This window comes from Oncorhynchus gorbuscha, unplaced genomic scaffold, assembly GCF_021184085.1.
Source record: "Oncorhynchus gorbuscha isolate QuinsamMale2020 ecotype Even-year unplaced genomic scaffold, OgorEven_v1.0 Un_scaffold_3070, whole genome shotgun sequence".
Taxonomy (NCBI): Eukaryota; Metazoa; Chordata; class Actinopteri; order Salmoniformes; family Salmonidae; genus Oncorhynchus; species Oncorhynchus gorbuscha.
This window is the reverse complement of record NW_025747419.1, coordinates 4,916-20,000: the sequence shown is the minus strand read 5'-3', so window position 1 is coordinate 20,000 and position 15,085 is coordinate 4,916. Positions and strand designations below refer to the sequence as shown.

At 44.8% G+C, this 15,085-nt stretch overlaps 1 protein-coding gene across 1 annotated transcript; it reads left to right on the top strand.

Moving 5' to 3' along the window:
- The first annotated feature begins 8,481 nt into the window (after positions 1-8,481).
- LOC124027291 (tetraspanin-8-like) lies at positions 8,482-12,383 on the top strand. The gene is made up of 2 exons (XM_046339743.1): positions 8,482-9,192; positions 12,268-12,383. The coding sequence occupies exon 1, from the start codon at positions 8,524-8,526 to the stop codon at positions 9,190-9,192; it is 669 nt and encodes a 222-aa protein (XP_046195699.1). The 5' UTR covers positions 8,482-8,523; the 3' UTR covers positions 12,268-12,383.
- Positions 12,384-15,085: the final 2,702 nt, after the last annotated feature.

Here is a 15,085-nt window from a genome sequence, read left to right as displayed (position 1 = left end):
TAGTACTGTGGAATAGAGTTCCATGTAGTCATGGCTCTACGTAGTACTGTGGAATAGAGTTCCATGTAGTCATGGCTCTATGTAGTACTGTGGAATAGAGTTCCATGTAGTCATGGCTCTATGTAGTACTGTGGAATAGAGTTCCATGTAGTCATGGCTCTATGTAGTACTGTGGAATAGAGTTCCATGTAATCATGGCTCTATGTAGTACTGTGGAATAGAGTTCCATGTAGTCATGACTCTATGTAGTACTGTGGAATAGAGTTCCATGTAGTCATGGCTCTATGTAGTACTGTGGAATAGAGTTCCATGTAGTCATGGCTCTATGTAGTACTGTGGAGTAGAGTTCCATGTAGTCAGGGCTCTATGTAGTACTGTGGAATAGAGTTCCATGTAGTCATGACTCTATGTAGTACTGTGGAATAGAGTTCCATGTTGTCATGTCTCTATGTAGTACTGTGGAATAGAGTTCCATGTTGTCATGTCTCTATGTAGTACTGTGGAATAGAGTTCCATGTAGTCATGGCTCTATGTGGTACCGTGCGCCTCCACAGTCTGTTCTGGACTTGGGGACTGTGACGAGACTGGTGGCATGGATGGATGTCTGAGCTGTGTGCTAGTAGTTTAAACATACATCTCTTTAGATTCAGTTTGTCAACACTTCTTACAAAAACAAGTAGAGATGAAGTCAATCTCTCTTTGAGGCATGTCATTAATGGGGCCTAGACAGCTGCCCTGAGGAATTCCTGATTCTACCTGGATATTGTTGGAGAGGCTTCCATTAAAGAAGACCCTCTGTGTTCTGTTAGACAGGTAACTCTTTATCCACATTATAGCAGGGGGTGTAAAGCCATAACACCCTCTGTGTTCTGTTAGACAGGTAACTCTTTATCCACATTATAGCAGGGGGTGTAAAGCCATAACACCCTCTGTGTTCTGTTAGACAGGTAACTCTTTATCCACATTATAGCAGGGGGTGTAAAGCCATAACACCCTCTGTGTTCTGTTAGACAGGTAACTCTTTATCCACATTATAGCAGGGGTGTAAAGCCATAACACCCTCTGTGTTCTGTTAGACAGGTAACTCTTTATCCACATTATAGCAGGGGGTGTAAAGCCATAACACCCTCTGTGTTCTGTTAGACAGGTAACTATTTATCCACAATATAGTAGAGGGTGTAAAGCCATAACACCCTCTGTGTTCTGTTAGACAGGTAACTCTTTATCCACATTATAGCAGGGGGTGTAAAGCCATAACACCCTCTGTGTTCTGTTAGACAGGTAACTCTTTATCCACATTATAGCAGAGGGTGTAAAGCCATAACACATCAGTTTAAACAGCAGCAGACTATGATCAATAATGTCAAAAGTCTAACAAAACAGCTCCCACAATCTTTTTATCCTCAATTTCTCTTAGCCAATCATCACTCATTTGTGTAAATGCCGTGCTTGTTGAACGTCCATCTCTATATGCTGAAAGTTTGTTGTCAATTTGTTTACAATAAAATAACATTGTATCTGGTCAAACACAATTTTTTCCAAAAGTTTTCTAAGGGTTAGTAACAGACTGATTAGTCGGCTATTTTAGCCATTAAAGAGGGCTTTACTATTCTTGGGTAGCGGAATGATTTTTTTTTCCATCCAGGCCTGAGGGCACGCACTTTCTAGTAGACGTAGATTGAAGATATGGCAATATCATCCTCTATTATCCTTAGTAATTTTCCATCCAAGTGCCTTGTCATTGTTGATAGACAACAATATTTTTTTCACCTCTTCCACACTCACAGAATTCAAAATGACAGTACTTGTCTTTCATAATTTGATCAGTCATACTGTCCTCCCCCCCAACCACAGTGTCACAGTGATGGATTAAATCCAAGTAAACTTCAAATCAAATCACATTTTATTTGTCACATACACATGTTTAGCAGATGTAGGGAGAGCTTGTGCTTCTAGTTCCGACAGTGCAGTAATATCTATCAGGTTATCTAACAATTCCACAGCAACTATAATACACACGAATCCAAAGGGGTTGAATGAGAATATGTACATGTAAGTATATGGATGAGCGATGGCCGAGTGGCAAGGTGCAATATATGTATGCCGAGGAACTTAAAACTTTGCACCTTCTCCGCTACTGTCCCGTCAATGTGGACAAGGGGGGTGCTCTCTCTGCTGTTTCCTGAAGTCCACGATCATCTCCTTTGTTTTGTGGACGTTGAGTGAGAGGTTATTTTCCTGACACCACACTCCGAGGGCCCTCACCTCCTCCCTGTAGGCCGTCTCGTTGTTGTTGGTAATCAATCCCACTACTGTTGTGTCGTCTGCAAACTTGATGATTGAGTTGGAGGCGTGCATGGCCACGCAGTCATGGGTGAACAGGGAGTACAGGAGGGGGCTGAGCACACCCTTGTGGGGCCCCAGTGTTGAGGATCAGCAAAGTGGAGATGTTGTTTCCTACCTTCACCACCTGGGGGTGACCATCAGAAAGTCCAGGACCCAATTGCACAGGATGGAGTTGAGACCCAGGGCCTCCAGCTTGATGATGAGGGTACTATGGTGTTGAATGCTGAGCCGTAGTCAATGAACAGCATTCTTACATAGGTATTCCTCTCGTCCAGATGGGATAGGGCAGTGTGCAGTGTGATAGCAATTGCATCATCTGTGAACCTGTTGGGGCGGTATGCAAACTTAAGTGTGTCTAGGGTGGCGGTAAGGTGGAGGTGATATGATCCTTGACTAGTCTCTCAAAGCACCTCATGATGACAGAAGTGAGTGCTACGGGGCGGTAGTCATTTAGTTCAGTAACTTGTTTGTCTTTTAATTAAAGATAACGCGGAGAAAGTGGCATGGATTTTGAAGCAATCTACACACAGAGGGTCTAGAGGGAGAGAGGGAGGTAGGGAAGAGGGAGAGGGAGAGGGAGGGAGGGAGGGATGGAGGTAGGGAGAGGGAGGGAGGGGGATGGAGGGAGAGAGGGAGGTAGGGAGAGAGGGATGGAGGTAGGGAGAGGGATGTAGGGGGAGGGAGGTAGCGGGAGGGAGGGGGATGGAGAGAGGGAGGTAGGGGAGGGAGAGAGGGATGGAGGTAGGGAGAGGGAGAGAGGGATGGAGGTAGGGAGAGGGAGAGAGGGATGGAGGTAGGGAGAGGGAGAGAGGGATGGAGGTAGGGAGAGGGAGAGAGGGATGGAGGATGCACATCAGGCTGTAGGGCTGTTTAATGTGTTTTAGACTGGGGGCGACCAGTAGGGCTGTTTAATGTGTTTTAGACTGGGGGCGACCAGTAGGGCTGTTTAATGTGTTTTAGACTGGGGGCGACCAGTAGGACTGTTTAATGTGTTTTAGACTGGGGGCGACCAGTAGGGCTGTTTAATGTGTTTTAGACTGGGGGTGACCAGTAGGGCTGTTTAATGTGTTTTAGACTGGGGGTGACCAGTAGGGCTGTTTAATGTGTTTTAGACTGGGGGCGACCAGTAGGACTGTTTACTATGTTCTGTCTGAATGGAGTCAGTGTTTTAGACTGGGGGTGACCAGTAGGGCTGTTTAATGTGTTTTAGACTGGGGGTGACCAGTAGGGCTGTTTAATGTGTTTTAGACTGGGGGATACCAGTAGGGCTGTTTAATGTGTTTTAGACTGGGGGCGACCAGTAGGACTGTTTAATGTGTTTTAGACTGGGGGTGACCAGTAGGGCTGTTTAATGTGTTTTAGACTGGGGGCGACCAGTAGGACTGTTTAATATGTTCTGGAGTCAGTGTTTTAGACTGGGGGCGACCAGTAGGGCTGTTTAATGTGTTTTAGACTGGGGGCGACCAGTAGGACTGTTTAATGTGTTTTAGACTGGGGGCAACCAGTAGGGCTGTTTAATGTGTTTTAGACTGGGGGCGACCAGTAGGACTGTTTAATGTGTTTTAGACTGGGGGCGACCAGTAGGACTGTTTAATGTGTTTTAGACTGGGGGCGACCAGTAGGGCTGTTTAATGTGTTTTAGACTGGGGCGACCAGTAGGGCTGTTTAATGTGTTCTGTCTGAATGGAGTCAGTGTTTTAGACTGGGGGCGACCAGTAGGACTGTTTAATGTGTTTTAGACTGGGGGCGACCAGTAGGGCTGTTTAATGTGTTTTAGACTGGGGGCGACCAGTAGGGCTGTTTAATGTGTTTTAGACTGGGGTGTTTTAGACTGACCAGTAGGACTGTTTAATGTGTTTTAGACTGGGGGCGACCAGTAGGGCTGTTTAATGTGTTTTAGACTGGGGGCGACCAGTAGGGCTGTTTAATGTGTTTTAGACTGGGGGCGACCAGTAGGACTGTTTAATGTGTTTTAGACTGGGGGCGACCAGTAGGACTGTTTAATGTGTTTTAGACTGGGGGCGACCAGTAGGGCTGTTTAATGTGTTTTAGACTGGGGGCGACCAGTAGGGCTGTTTAATGTGTTTTAGACTGGGGGCTGACCAGTAGGGCTGTTTAATGTATTTTAGACTGGGGTGACCAGTAGGACTGTTTAATGTGTTTTAGACTGGGGGCGACCAGTAGGACTGTTTAATGTGTTTTAGACTGGGGGCGACCAGTAGGGCTGTTTAATGTGTTTTAGACTGGGGGTGACCAGTAGGGCTGTTTAATGTGTTTTAGACTGGGGGCGACCAGTAGGACTGTTTAATGTGTTTTAGACTGGGGGTGACCAGTAGGGCTGTTTAATGTGTTTTAGACTGGGGGATACCAGTAGGACTGTTTAATGTGTTCTGGAGTCAGTGTTTTAGACTGGGGGCGACCAGTAGGGCTGTTTAATGTGTTTTAGACTGGGGGTGACCAGTAGGGCTGTTTAATGTGTTTTAGACTGGGGGCGACCAGTAGGACTGTTTAATATGTTCTGTCTGAATGGAGTCAGTGTTTTAGACTGGGGGCGACCAGTAGGGCTGTTTAATGTGTTCTGGAGTCAGTGTTTTAGACTGGGGGCGACCAGTAGGGCTGTTTAATGTGTTTTAGACTGGGGGCGACCAGTAGGGCTGTTTAATGTGTTTTAGACTGGGGGCGACCAGTAGGACTGTTTAATGTGTTTTAGACTGGGGCGACCAGTAGGACTGTTTAATGTGTTTTAGACTGGGGGCGACCAGTAGGGCTGTTTAATGTGTTTTAGACTGGGGCGACCAGTAGGACTGTTTAATGTGTTTTAGACTGGGGGCGACCAGTAGGGCTGTTTAATGTGTTTTAGACTGGGGCGACCAGTAGGACTGTTAATATGTTCTGGAGTCAGTGTTTTAGACTGGGGCAACCAGTAGGACTGTTAATATGTTCTGGAGTCAGTGTTTTAGACTGGGGGCGACCAGTAGGGCTGTTTTAATGTGTTTTAGACTGGGGGCGACCAGTAGGGCTGTTTAATGTGTTTTAGACTGGGGGCGACCAGTAGGACTGTTTAATGTGTTTTAGACTGGGGGCGACCAGTAGGGCTGTTTAATGTGTTTTAGACTGGGGGCGACCAGTAGGGCTGTTTAATGTGTTTTAGACTGGGGGCGACCAGTAGGGCTGTTTAATGTGTTTTAGATTGGGGGCGACCAGTAGGGCTGTTTAATGTGTTTTAGACTGGGGGTGACCAGTAGGACTGTTTAATGTGTTTTAGACTGGGGGTGACCAGTAGGGCTGTTTAATGTGTTTTAGACTGGGGGCGACCAGTAGGGCTGTTTAATGTGTTTTAGACTGGGGGCGACCAGTAGGGCTGTTTAATGTGTTTTAGACTGGGGGCGACCAGTAGGGCTGTTTAATGTGTTTTAGACTGGGGGATACCAGTAGGACTGTTTAATGTGTTCTGGAGTCAGTGTTTTAGACTGGGGCGACCAGTAGGGCTGTTTAATGTGTTTTAGACTGGGGGCGACCAGTAGGACTGTTTAATGTGTTTTAGACTGGGGGCGACCAGTAGGGCTGTTTAATGTGTTTTAGACTGGGGGCGACCAGTAGGGCTGTTTAATGTGTTTTAGACTGGGGGCGACCAGTAGGGCTGTTTAATGTGTTTTAGACTGGGGGCGACCAGTAGGACTGTTTAATGTGTTCTGGAGTCAGTGTTTTAGACTGGGGCGACCAGTAGGACTGTTTAATGTGTTCTGTCTGAATGGAGTCAGTGGTAACCAGGCCGACCAGTAGGACTGTTTTGCCTATCGCGGATCTCAGTTTACAGTCTGATTCTGATTAACACGTTCTGTCTGGCTGGAGTCAGTGTTTCAGAGGCAACCGCACGTGTGTGTGTGTGTGTGTGTGTGTGTGTGTGTGTGTGTGTGTGTGTGTGTGTGTGTGTGTGTGTGTGTGTGTGTGTGTGTGTGTGTGTGTGTGTGTGTGTGTGTGTGTGTGTGTGTGTGTGTGTGTGTGTGAGAGAGGTTGTTCTAAGTCATCTGCTCTAAGGTGCTGCCCTCCACCATACTACCCTTCATAGGACACAGAGTTGTTATTTAGGCTCAGTGTGACCGCTCTGTATTTAGCTTCTATATTAAAGATTCAGACGTTGGTCATCAATACCTCTTCAAAACCACATAACCTATATTAGCTGATGATAGAGAGTTACATCGTTTGTTTATGCAATTAAGTGTCGTATTTCCTTTTTGTAGGCGAAATGTACATTCGTGGCTAAAAGTTTTGAGAATGACACAAATATTAATTTCCACAAAGTTTGCTGCTTCAGTGTCTTTAGATATTTTTGTCAGATGTTACTATGGATACTGAAGTATAATTTCAATCATTTCATAAGTGTCAAAGGTTTTTATTGACAATTACATGAAGTTGATGCAAACTGCAATGCCTATTATTGCGTGACAATAGAGATCTCAAACCAATTTGACTTTGCTGAGTGACCTCTTCTCTTCAATAGCTTCATACCCATATGGCTTTCATGAATACGACCAACTTCTATTGGTTCAGGGATCTCGCCTGTCCAATCCACAGCAACTAAAAAAAATAAACTTGTCTAATTATTATGAATTTGAATGTAAAACGTCAATATCTCCAACCCGATATGACTTGCATGAATACGACCAACTGTTACTGATTCGGGGAACCTCTTCTCTCCAATCCATGGAAATGACTTCGGAACTTTTTGACTTTGTATGTTCTATGCCATTTTTTTTGTTCAGAATCAGAATCACCTTCATCTGGTCATCATGTACATGTGCACATACTCAGAATGTTACTTGATGAAAGGGTTCTGCTAGCGATAGACATCTTTGCAGGGTGACGTTTATTGGGATGAGTCTTGTCCTGGTGGTAGAACTGAGCCATTTTCCGCACCTGTAGATGTGCCAGCTGCAAAGCTCAAATCGGCTATATTGTAAACATGTATGCTTTAGGGTTAGGCTTTATGTTTAGCAGTGTGGTTAAGGTTTGAGTTAGGCTTTATGTTTAGCAGTGTGGTTAAGGTTAGGGTTAGGCTTTATGTTTAGCAGTGTGGTTAAGGTTAGGGTTAGGCTTTATGTTTAGCAGTGTGGTTAAGGTTTGGAATCAAATCAGATTTTATGGCTTTGTGTGCCAGTTAGTGAACCCTCTGCAGAGCTGCCTCCAGAACAATATATAAATATCTACATGCAGAGGTAGGGAGGATCCATAACGAAGTGCAATGATAGGTGCCTATGGACAGTGTGTAATACAGTGTTGTGTTCAGATTAACCAAGTGCGGTTATTATATGTGGCTTGATACAGTGTGGAGCATAGAGTACATAGTCCTTTAGACTCTGTGGAGGCTGGTGAGGGCCACAACACAGGGAGAGAAACTGTTAAAGGTGGAGGCTGGTGAGGGCCACAGCACAGGGAGAGAAACTGTTACAGGTGGAGGCTGGTGAGGGCCACAGCACAGGGAGAGAAACTGTTACAGGTGGAGGCTGGTGAGGGCCACAACACGGAGACAGAAACTGTTCAGGAGGAGGCTGGTGAGGGCCACAGCACAGGGAGAGAAACTGTTCAGGAGGAGGCTGGTGAGGGCCACAACACAGGGAGAGAAACTGTTCAGTTGGAGGCTGGTGAGGGCCACAGCACAGGGAAAGAAGCTGTTCAGGAGGAGGCTGGTGAGGTCCACAGGACGGGGAGATAAACTGTTCAGGAGGAGGCTGGTGAGGGCCACAGCACGGAGACAGAAACTGTTCAGGTGGAGGGTGGTGAGGGCCACAACACAGGGAGAGAAACTGTTCAGTTGGAGGCTGGTTTGTCATGATTATTAACCTGATCCGTTTGCAAGAGGAAAGTCTTCAGGGCGAAAAAAAATATTTGCATGTCATACAGGATACCGTTGAAGTCATGCATTTAATCTAACAGCCTCAAGCAGAGCTCACTGCTCAGGCTTTGTTTTAGCAGAGGGCTGAACCAGCGTCAGTTTTTAGATAACGTTTTTCTTTTAAAGTAGAAAACGGTTGGTTTCTGGAATGAGGAGTCACTAGCCACACCTACAGCTTCGGGTTGTTTTTTTACATAGGTGACAGATCTGGTCACTCACTCTCACACACTGTACATCTTCAAGTAGCTCTGTCACGTCTTGCCTGGCTGTTGGAAGCTTAGAAGATGGCTGTGAACAAATGTATCAAGTACTGCCTCTTTGTCTTCAACCTGCTGTTCTGGATCAGTGGATGCATCATCCTCGGAGTCTCCATCTACCTCAAAGTGAACCCTGTGTTTGGGGGGTTGTTACCGGGGCTGAACCTGCTGATAGCCGTCGGTACCATCATCACGGTGCTCGGCTTCCTGGGCTGCTTTGGAGCCATCAGGGAAAGCCGCGTCATGCTCATGCTGTTCTTCGTCGGGCTGCTCCTCATCTTCATCCTCCTGGTGATCGCTGGAATCCTGGGAGCTGTCGGAGTGAATAAGATTGAGGGATGGTTGACGGAGAAGCTGCTACCGCTGAGGAACCAGTCGTCTTTGTTCCAGATGTTCATGCAGGAACTGGAAGAGCAGGCAAAGTGTTGTGGACTGATCCATGGACCTTCAGACTGGGGCTCAACAGTCCCCGCCTCTTGTGACTGCCGCGACACCAGTCAGGAGTGCAAACTCGCAGACGGACGACGCAAAGTGTACTTGAGACCTTGTACCAAATTGGTGATGTCAGTCATCGCGAAGGGTACAGTCATCACCCTGGGGATTGCATTTGGCATCGCAGTCTTGATGATCTTTGGAATGGCCTTTGCCATGACCCTGTATTGCCAGATTGGGGAGACGTATGCCACCTTAACCTAGGTACATCTACACTATACCACCTTAACCTAGGTACATCTACACTATACCACCTTAACCTAGGTACATCTACACTATACTACCTTAACCTAGGTACATCTACACCATACTACCTTAACCTAGGTACATCTACACCATACTACCTTAACCTAGGTACATCTACACTATACTACCTTAACCTAGGTACATCTACACTATACCACCTTAACCTAGGTACATCTACACTATACCACCTTAACCTAGGTACATCTACACTATACTATACCACCTTAACCTCGGTAGATCTACACTATACCATACTACCTTAACCTAGGTACATCTACACTATACTACCTTAACCTAGGTACATCTACACTATACCACCTTAACCTAGGTACATCTACACTATACCACCTTAACCTAGGTACATCTATACCATACCACCTTAACCTAGGTACATCTACACCATACCACCTTAACCTAGGTACATCTACACCATACCACCTTAACCTAGGTAGATCTACACCATACCACCTTAACCTAGGTAGATCTACACCATACCACCTTAACCTAGGTAGATCTACACCATACCACCTTAACCTAGGTAGATCTACACCATACCACCTTAACCTAGGTAGATCTACACCATACCACCTTAACCTAGGTACATCTACACTATACCACCTTAACCTAGGTACATCTACACTATACCACCTTAACCTAGGTACATCTATACCATACCACCTTAACCTAGGTACATCTACACCATACCACCTTAACCTAGGTACATCTACACCATACCACCTTAACCTAGGTAGATCTACACCATACCACCTTAACCTAGGTAGATCTACACCATACCACCTTAACCTAGGTAGATCTACACTATACCACCTTAACCTAGGTAGATCTACACCATACTACCTTAACCTAGGTACATCTACACCATACCACCTTAACCTAGGTAGATCTACACCATACCACCTTAACCTAGGTACATCTACACTATACCACCTTAACCTAGGTACATCTACACCATACCACCTTAACCTAGGTACATCTACACCATACCACCTTAACCTAGGTACATCTACACTATACTACCTTAACCTAGGTACATCTACACCATACTACCTTAACCTAGGTACATCTACACCATACTACCTTAACCTAGGTACATCTACACTATACCACCTTAACCTAGGTACATCTACACTATACCACCTTAACCTAGGTACATCTACACTATACTATACCACCTTAACCTCGGTAGATCTACACTATACCATACTACCTTAACCTAGGTACATCTACACTATACCACCTTAACCTAGGTACATCTACACTATACCACCTTAACCTAGGTACATCTATACCATACCACCTTAACCTAGGTACATCTACACCATACCACCTTAACCTAGGTAGATCTACACCATACCACCTTAACCTAGGTAGATCTACACCATACCACCTTAACCTAGGTAGATCTACACCATACCACCTTAACCTAGGTAGATCTACACTATACCACCTTAACCTAGGTAGATCTACACCATACTACCTTAACCTAGGTACATCTACACCATACCACCTTAACCTAGGTAGATCTACACCATACCACCTTAACCTAGGTAGATCTACACCATACCACCTTAACCTAGGTAGATCTACACTATACCACCTTAACCTAGATAGATCTACACCATACTACCTTAACCTAGGTACATCTACACTATACTACCTTAACCTAGGTACATCTACACCATACCACCTTAACCTAGGTAGATCTACACCATACCACCTTAACCTAGGTAGATCTACACTATACCACCTTAACCTAGGTACATCTACACTATACTATACCATCTTAACCTAGGTACATCTACATTATACTATACCACCTTAACCTAGGTACATCTACACTATACTATACCACCTTAACCTAGGTACATCTACACCATACCACCTTAACCTAGGTAGATCTACACTATACCACCTTAACCTAGGTAGATCTACACCATACCACCTTAACCTAGGTAGATCTACACTATACCACCTTAACCTAGGTACATCTACACTATACTATACCATCTTAACCTAGGTACATCTACATTATACTATACCACCTTAACCTAGGTACATCTACACTATACTATACCACCTTAACCTAGGTAGATCTACACTATACTACCTTAACTTAGGTAGATCTACACTATACCACCTTAACCTAGGTAGATCTACACTATACCACCTTAACCTAGGTAGATCTACACTATACCACCTTAACCTAGGTAGATCTACACCATACCAGCTTAACCTAGGTAGATCTACACCATACCACCTTAACCTAGGTAGATCTACACCATACCACCTTAACCTAGGTAGATCTCCACTATACCACCAAACGACAATCTGAGTTTTGTTTTTCTGATTTATGATAAATGGTGGCTTGACCTAGGTAGATCTACACCATACCACCTTAACCTAGGTACATCTACACTATACCACCTTAACCTAGGTAGATCTACACTATACCACCTTAACCTAGGTAGATCTACACTACACCACCTTAACCTAGGTAGATCTACACTATACCACCTTAACCTAGGTAGATCTCCACTATACTAAACTGAATTGAGGTGGAATTGACTCCAGCTGAACGTTGCTTTGTATTGTTAAGCATCCCATTATGTTTTTCTATATCATATACCTGCCAAACGACAATCTGATTTGTTTTTCTATATCATATACCTGCCAAACGACAATCTGATTTGTTTTTCTGATTTATGATAAATGGTGGCCACATCTCGTTGAAGATGCGTGGATGTGTATTTTTAAAGTGAATTCGTTTTCTACTGCTCAATACTTGTCTCTGAAGTAGGTGCCTGTGGTGGTCATACACTCAGTGGTGTAAAGTACTTAAGTAAAAATACTTAAAAATACTACTTAAGTAGTTTTTTTGGGGGGGGATCTGTACTTTACTACTTCTATTGTTTTACAACTTTTACTTTTACTTCACTATATTCCTAAAGAAAATAATGTTGTTTTGACATACATTTTCTCTGACACCCAAAATCACTGGTTACATTTTGACAGGGAAATGGTCCAATTGACACGCTTATCAAGAGAACATCCCTGGTCCATCCCTACTGCCTCTGACCTGGAGGACTCACTAAACAGAGAACATCCCTGGTCCATCCCTACTGCCTCTGATCTGGAGGAATCACTAAACAGAGAACATCCCTGGTCCATCCCTACTGCCTCTGATCTGGAGGACTCACTAAACAGAGAACATCCCTGGTCCATCCCTACTGCCTCTGATCTGGAGGACTCACTAAACAGAGAACATCCCTGGTCCATCCCTACTGCCTCTGATCTGGAGGACTCACTAAACAGAGAACATCCCTGGTCCATCCCTACTGCCTCTGACCTGGAGGACTCACTAAACAGAGAACATCCCTGGTCATCCCTACTGCCTCTGATCTGGAGGACTCACTAAACAGAGAACATCCCTGGTCATCCCTACTAGCCTCTGATCTGGAGGACTCACTAAACAGAGAACATCCCTGGTCATCCCTACTGCCTCTGATCTGGAGGACTCACTAAACAGAGAACATCCCTGGTCCATCCCTACTGCCTCTGATCTGGAGGACTCACTAAACAGAGAACATCCCTGGTCATCCCTACTGCCTCTGATCTGGAGGACTCACTAAACAGAGAACATCCCTGGTCCATCTCTACTGCCTCTGATCTGGAGGACTCACTAAACAGAGAACATCCCTGGTCATCCCTACTGCCTCTGATCTGAAGGACTCACTAAACACAAACGCTTCAATTGTAAATGATGGAGTGATGCAATATGTCCCTGGCTATTTTATGTAAATAAAATACAAAACATGAAAATGGCACCATCTGGTTGTCTTAATATCAATAATTTGAAATGATTTCTACTTTGACTTATTATCAGTGGTGACCTGTCATTCAGGTGTTTAAGCCCCACATTGTAATTTTTTTTTTTTTTGGGGGGTGGGACTTGCCTGTTTTGCATATTATTTTGACATTAATACGTATCACATATCAGTTTGCAAATGATGTACAAAAAACATATATATCATCAAAATAAAACGTATCGGTGCTCATTGGCCGTAGGACATAAACACTGTACAAAAAGTTGGAAATCGTAAATTTCAACGAGTGGTTTGGAAGGAATCGGTGACAGTGGCTGTGGGGTCCCAAGTCTAAGATTAAGTGTCTCTTTTCCAAGTTTAAAATGATAAACATTCAACGTTGGCCATGCTGTCATCGAAGCATGATTTGTGCCGCGCTCAAGACAACTGCTCGGAGGACCGTCGTGCCACATTCCTGTTAGAGTGAGCCAAGCACAACAATGTGAGTCCATAAATGTATTGTATGCTGCTTCATAAATGATGTAATATGCCAGGGAGACATGTCTACTGTAGCTAATAAAGTAATACTAAGTGTATGTTGTGTAGTTGTGTAGTTAACTGTTGGAAGCCCATGTCCCTCAGCCTAATAATTTGCTCTACTAATTTGCTCCCCTCTTAATTTGGCCTACTGTTCTGACTGTTCTACTGTTGCCTATAGCCTGTTTTAGAGAAATGTAATCATTGAATATTGTAAGAGCTTTCATTGTCTGCTTATATGCCCCCTTTATTTATCCTACGGTTCTGACTTAGTGTACAGGGAGAACACTGTAAGAACGGCCCATGTTATGAATTCTGTCGCTGTACATTTCAAAATTGCTAAACAAATAGTTATTATTGACTAACGTCACGTCCGTCCTAGCTCGCTCTAACGTCACGTCCGTCCTAGCTCGCTCTAACGTCACGTCCGTCCTAGCTCGCTCTAACGTCATGTCCGTCCTAGCTCGCTGTAACGTCACATCCGTCCTAGCTCGCTCTAACGCCACGTCCGTCCTAGCTCGCTCTAACGCCACGTCCGTCCTAGCTCGCTCTAACGTCACGTCCGTCCTAGCTCGCTCTAACGTCACGTCCGTCCTAGCTCGCTCTAACGTCACGTCCGTCCTAGCTCGCTCTAACGTCACGTCCGTCCTAGCTCGCTCTAACGTCACATCCGTCCTAGCTCGCTCTAACGTCACGTCCGTCCTAGCTCGCTGTAACGTCACGTCCGTCCTAGCTCGCTCTAACGTCACGTCCGTCCTAGCTCGCTCTAACGTCACGTCCGTCCTAGCTCGCTCTAACGTCACGTCCGTCCTAGCTCGCTCATTGTCTTAACCGAAATGACAGATGGCCTCTTATCCGCTTGTCCTCCCCTTATTGCCATAGTTTCCACATCTCAATTGTCAATAGAAATCACTTTGTTTAACAAGTCAGCCATATCAGCTATGTTTTTAAAGTCAGTAAATGAGTCTGAATGAACGTCCGTTTTTGCTGCTCTAAAAGTCACTGATAGCCAGGTGTAGCTCTAACGTTGGGACACGTCCGTGATAGCCAGGTGTAGCTCGCTCTAACGTCACATTCGCCAGGTCGCTGGTAACGTCACGCTGTTTGGACTCTGCTGATAGCCAGGTGTAGCAGTGGTAAGATGTTGGGACTGCTGTTGGGACGTCCGTGATAGCCAGGTGTAGCAGTGGTAAGATCCGTTAGGACTGCTGTTGGGACTCTGCTGTCCAGCTTTATGTAGGCCCTAACAGTTTGTGGGCACATTGTCTTAAAGTGCAATGACAGATGGCCTTTATCCGTTTCCTCCCCTTATGACCATAGTTTCAAATTAATTATCATTAAAATCACATTTTTGTTTAAGCAAGTTTGCCATATCAGCTATGTTTTTTCCGGTCAGTAAAAAGTCTGAATGAACTGTTTTTGCTGCAGAAAAGGCTCCACTGATAGCCAGGTGTTTTGTGTGGTAACATGGCGGGAGGCTGTGACTGCTG

Coding starts and splice junctions, on each gene's coding strand:
- LOC124027291 (XM_046339743.1), top strand. CDS start 8,524: ATGGCTGTGAACAAATGTATCAAGTACTGCCTCTTTGTCTTCAACCTG.